This window comes from Triticum dicoccoides, chromosome 7A (genome assembly GCF_002162155.2).
Source record: "Triticum dicoccoides isolate Atlit2015 ecotype Zavitan chromosome 7A, WEW_v2.0, whole genome shotgun sequence".
Taxonomy (NCBI): domain Eukaryota; kingdom Viridiplantae; phylum Streptophyta; class Magnoliopsida; order Poales; family Poaceae; genus Triticum; species Triticum dicoccoides.
In genome coordinates this window covers 509,190,261-509,196,237 of record NC_041392.1, presented here as the reverse complement: position 1 = coordinate 509,196,237, position 5,977 = coordinate 509,190,261, and the positions used below count along the sequence as shown (strand labels likewise).

The following is a 5,977-nucleotide window of genomic DNA, read 5'->3' as shown; positions in this document are numbered from 1 at the left end:
CTACTACATTTTTAAAATAGCAATGGCGGGTTTCTGCCGACGACCGCCACCAATTTGAGCCCAACTATAAGCCTTTTCTAAGTAGTGGGTGTGGCCATACGAGCCGCGCTCGAGCGAGATAGAATTAACAACAAAATTGTCTAAAAACAATTAACAGCAAAAGGAAGGGGGAAACATCAAATGTTGTACGATCATCAAGTTTCAATTTAAAGATCAACAACTGAAAATCAACTTTCGACATCTGGCCACGTAAGCAGAAGTGGAGCTAGCTCATTATGCTGGGGTGGGCCAACAGTGGGAACTATTCGTATAATTATTATTTATTCAATTTTCAATTCAGGCTGGGTCAGGGCCACCCGGCCACTGCACGTAAGCATCTGAAGACCAAGTTTAATGCCATTAAATTTCGTTTCCACAATACAAATCGTGGGTTTCCAAGGTGGGTTTGAGGCCATATATGAATATTTTGTGGAGCGATGTTGCACTTATGGAAATTTTCTACGTAAAGTTCTTACGGGTCTGAGGTGGAGACGTCGGGATTAATCATGGGCTGGGCCACACGGTTAAATTAGAAGGGTCAATTGATTGTATTGGGAGTTTGGGACACGTCCTCCCGTAAGTCCCTTCCGTAACCCAGCCCCGTAAGTGTAGCATTTTTGTATTTTGTGCGAGGAGCCTTAGTGACATACTTTGTCACAAATAAAAAATTATACAATTATTAAATGCCATAAATGTCCACTTCTAAGGGACAAATTCCTTGAAGGGGATACAAGTAAAAATGTTACAGATCTCCCAAAAATTGTCAAATACAAAATAAGCAAAAAATAACAACATAAGCATTTCATTCCGAAGTGTCATCGGCAGTGCTCATAAATCCACCCAAGAAGCCAGCGCCATTGCAGCTCCCACATAGAATTTCACGCTTTCCTCTGCCATGTTTTAAATGAACCGACAGAAAACATTGGAAAGTTAGATAATTTATTTAATCCTAATAGAGTATTGTCGGTTAGAGCAAGAATTATTTTACCTGCAAAGCCAGCATAATCCTCCAGCTTTGAATCGACCACCGAAATGGTCTTCCAAATTCTCCCCACCTCCCTTGCATTGGGTGCATGCGATTGCGCCTGCCATTTGCCATAAGATTGTTACAAACGATTGGAATGAGCTCCCGTGGCATCGATGCACAGAAAACGTATCACGAGTAGAACTCCACCAAAATGCAACGAAGACTCTCAGATCCATTTGAAACATTGTTACACACTGATCAATACGGCATTCAATTTGCACCAAGATCAAATTAATCTTACTATAGCTGAGCTTTTAACATGCTAAAAAGTGCAGGGAGACATAAATTGCTTCAAAATAGATACATTTTTTCCAAGAAGTGGTGTACTAAAGTACTACTAGTAAAATCCACATTATTGCACTTCCAAGGTTTAACAAGTCGGTTCAGAGAATGATCAAATCATCAAACAACTCACACGTATACTGTATGCATTTGTTGGTAAAATATACTCCCTCTGTAAAGAATTAAGCCATGGTAGTACATAACTATAATAAAAATTGCTCAGGGAAAATATGATACTACAAAATTCTCGCTCCAGAAGCATGGAACTGGGTCACAGAACACAAAGATTGCTAATGCTAGCCACAGTTCACATATCCATGTGTAGAAGAGTTTAATTTTGTTATGAAAACAGATTAAAGAGTGATAATAAAAGATTTCCCAAGTGTCGTGCGAACACCGTATATCAAATACATGATCACCCTTTATATAACAACGGAGGAAAACCCAACAGTGAAATGGTCCAAACCCAATCAATTCGGTTTCATCACTCACTTGTGGAGACGGGAGCTACATGGAGCTCTTTCCTTCTTTTTTGTTGAGCCGAACCTGTGAGAATTTCTTCTCACAGCATATTCTTATAGATTTTGTGGTTTATGCAAACAGTACAACAAAACGAAACAGAAGAAAGCAAAGAAAAGACAGCAGTGTGAAGAGACACAAGGAGTGCCGATTGCTGTCTAGTGTCTATACTACTATCTAAAGGCTTGAACCGAGTCACTGAACTGGATATATTTTTTCTTCTTTACTCTCTGATCCACCCAATTCAGCTCCTCTTTGAATTTCTTCCGGCAAGAATATTGTTATGGCGCTGCTAGAAGGAGGGCGCGAGAGGGCCGGCCGAGAGCCTTTTGCCCACGGCCGGGCAAGATGGAAGAGATTTCCTTCTTAATTCTTGCTTGATTAGATTGATACATCTCCTCTTTTTATACAGAGAGATTTACTTGACTCCCAAGCAAGGCTTAATTGACCCCTAAGCAAGCGACCCTTTTCTCTAATTAACCCTAAGACTAACGGGCTATACCGCCAGCCTAGGCCATTAGGCCCATTACGTACTCTAACACTACACCCCACCTGGACATGCAGCTTGTCCTCGAGCTGCAGCCAAACCAACTTATAACCATGACTCGACGCAACACAGACCTAACTCTTAAAAAACAAGTCTTTTACATCTCGACTTGTTTTATTACTCTCAATCTGAAATGGACTGAGATGATTTATTTTGGACCTCTTAACAAAAAGTGGATACCATCCGCACGTCGGACGTGCACGTGTACAGCCACCTGGATCCCATGGACACCATCTGGACAAAAGGAGTGCATGTGTATGGCCACCTGGAAATGGTCGCAAGAGCGACCAGCAGAGGCGCCCTCGCGGCGGCCGGCGGCGAAATGCAGTGGTGCTACGCGGTGCGCTCTTGTCGGTGACACCATGCCTTCTCCCCGCCGGACGGCTGTTGGTCGGCACCGCACATAGAAGAGTGGAGGATTGTCGATGGAGAATGGCGAGGAGGGGTGCGCCTCCCCAACCGTCGATGTCGCAGACTTTGAGGGCGCTGTCCGTGGGGAAAATAACATGCCCAAGATCCCCGACGCAGGGACGAGATCGAGGTCCTTTGCGCAGCGAAGCGCAACTGGGAGGAGCGGCAGCTGCAGACCACGCAACTCCCGCACACACCGACGCGCTAGGAGGCCGCATGCAGCAGTCTGCAGCCTCACCGTCGCCGACACGTGGCGGGTAGTGATCCAAGCTGGAAGCGGTGCCGGCGACGGCGGGAACTTGATCTGCTGGATGGGGACGCCCTGGGGAAGCGGTGATGGCGACGGCGGGAACTTGATCTGGTGGATCGGGACTCCCGTCGGCGCGGTCGATGCGGGGCCGGAGCTCACCGGCAATGACTGCTGCAGTTGCAGCAGCTGCTGTGGTGGAGCGCCGGGCGCGGCGAAGGTCGCCAGGAGCGATGGATGCCACTGCAGCCAGGGCGGGGCGGTGGTGGCGGTGGATGGCAGCTGATGCAGCGGCCCGGTGAGCGTGGCGGAGGCCACCTGGTGCGGCGGCTGCCACGGCAGCTGGGACGGGGTGGTGGTGGCAGTGGATGGCAGCTGCAGCGGCTGCTGCAGCCGCCCGGCGAGCGCGGCGGAGGCCTCCTGGTGCGGCGGCTGCCACGGCAGCCAGGACGGGGCGGTGGATGGCAGCTGCAGCGGCTGCTGCAGCAGCCCGGCGAGCGCGGCGAGGGCCACCTGGTGCGGCGACTGCCACGGCAGCCACGTCGGCGCGGTGGCGGTGATGGGCGGCGCAGCCGGGTGCAGCTCGTAGGACCCGGCCAAGAACAGGCTGGACCGCCTGTGTTAGGTCCCGCAGCGCCCCGGACACCTCCTCAGGGGTGAGGATGACGGGGGCGGGCGCGACGGAGGATCCCGGCGCGGGCAGGAGCGGGGCGACGGTCGTGGTGGTCGCCGGAGGCGATGAGGTGACCGGCAGCGGAAGAGACGGGTTGGGCGGCGGTGAAGACATGATCGAACTGAAGCTAGCTGATACCAAATTGTTATGGCGCTGCTAGAAGGAGGGCGCGAGAGGGCCGGCCGGGGGCCTTTTGCCCACGGCCGGGCAAGATGGAAGGGATTTCCTTCTTAATTCTTGCTTGATTAGATTGATACATCTCCTCTCTTTATATAAAGAGGTTTACTTGACTTCCAAGTAAGACTTACTTGACCTCTAAACAAGCGACACTTATCACTAATTAACCTTAAGACTAACGGGCTATACCGCCAGCACAGGCCATTAGGCCCATTACGTCCAAACCCAATCAATTCGGTTTCATCACTCACTTGTGGAGACGGGAGCTACATGGAGCTCTTTCCTTCTTTTTTCTTGAGCCGAACCTGTGAGAATTTCTTCTCACAGCATATTCTTATAGATTTTGTGGTTTATGCAAACAGTACAACAAAACGAAACAGAAGAAAGCAAAGAAAAGACAGCAGTGTGAAGAGACACAAGGAGTGCCGATTGCTGTCTAGTGTCTATACTACTATCTAAAGGCTTTAACCGAGTCACTGAACTGGATATATTTTTTCTTCTTTACTCTCTGATCCACCCAATTCAGCTCCTCTTTGAATTTCTTCCGGCAAGAATACAGGATTGGCTCAAGCCCTGTGAAGATGAAGTGATTCCTGCTGTTCCAAATGGCCCAGGAGATCAGAATAACAATCTCTAAGAAAAAAAAGGCACCTGAAGATTTTTAAGCTGATTGAGCTGCTCTTGGATAAACTTGAGCAAAATGGAAGTGCAAGAACAGGTGATCTCTAGTTTCATGCACCCTTGTACTGGACATGACACGAGTGTAATTAGGGATGAAGAAATGTTTTTCTCTGAAGTAAGTAACTCTTTGGTGTTCAACCTATTGTGTATGAGAAGCCAGTAAAAGATTTTGGGTCTGAGTAGGCAACAAGTACTCCAAAGCCACTTACTTAATAGCAGGAATAACCTGCACATCTCCCAAAATGAATTGGCATGCCTTAGAGACCTTGTATGACAGAGCACCAGGTGGAAACTGGCACACATCCTATGCATTGAGCTATTTGGATGAGTATTCAACACTAGAGATCATGTACCCTATGCATCCACATTTCGCCATAAGCTATCCCACCTAATCTGAATTAGTAGTTTAGTGCTACTAATCTTATCACCATCTCAAATACTTCTTACCATACACATTGTTATTGTTGTTGTTGTTTTGTTTTTTCTGTGTTTTTTTTTTTGCGAATGGTTGTTCCTTGTAGTTTAAACAGAAGAAGAAGAAGGCTGGCTTACCATTCCCTTCACAGGCAGTGCAAACAAGACTGTATGCCTTCTTTTTGGTAGCTTCGGGCTTCTTTTCGTCCTGGTCCTTTGCTGCTGCCTGTGTGGATGAAAAGATTTCAGAATTGAGTTACAATGTTACCATGGAGTAAATTACTGATTCTTTGCATGGTATATAGCTCTACAGACTATGCATGTTAATCATGGAGTAAACTACAACGTAGCTGCAAGAAACAACAGAGACACCGCACCACAACTCTAGTTGGAACTCATGGCTATGCACCCCCAGCTCAACGGACAGAAAAGTAATTCAAGAATACTGGTAGCAGCAGAGGGAGGAGGGACAGGATAGGCAGTGCTGCAGACCTTGGCCTTCAGGGAATGGGGTCTGGAGCAGCGAGAGATGGGGCGGAGGAAGAGACCGGGAGGAGCCAAGGTTCTAAGGGCGGCCGGAGGGGAGGTGACGGTGGCCGTGAGGCCGGAGGTGGCCGCCATTCGAGAACAGCGGGAGGGAGGGAGCTGAGAGTTTGGAGAGTAGAGATGGGCGGCCAACAAAACAAGATAGAGGAGAGGAGGCCAATCCACCGCGATAAGGGAGGTGCAAGAGCGAACGGATGGTTGCTGATGGGCACTTTTAAAGCCCTGTTTGGTTCGGCTGTGGATTTTTAAAAGCAGCTGTGAAAAATTGTTGTGGAAAAACAGCTGTGGAAAATCTGATGTGAAAAAGATGTAGGTTATTTGACAAACTAGCTGATATAGCATTTTTAGATTTTGGCCCGCAACGGAATCAGATTTTGGAAAGCACGTCCTAGGCTGCTTCCGCTTTTGGTTCAG

The 5,977-nt window shown here is 48.1% G+C and overlaps 1 protein-coding gene across 1 annotated transcript; it reads right to left on the bottom strand.

Moving 5' to 3' along the window:
* Nucleotides 1–686: 686 nt before the first annotated feature.
* Nucleotides 687–5,752, bottom strand: LOC119330773 (protein BUNDLE SHEATH DEFECTIVE 2, chloroplastic-like). Its single transcript, XM_037603901.1, has 4 exons — nucleotides 5,510–5,752; nucleotides 5,156–5,243; nucleotides 1,028–1,124; nucleotides 687–929 (listed from the first exon to the last, which is right to left on the bottom strand). The coding sequence occupies exons 1-4, from the start codon at nucleotides 5,636–5,638 to the stop codon at nucleotides 842–844; spliced, it is 402 nt and encodes a 133-aa protein (XP_037459798.1). The 5' UTR covers nucleotides 5,639–5,752; the 3' UTR covers nucleotides 687–841.
* Nucleotides 5,753–5,977: the final 225 nt, after the last annotated feature.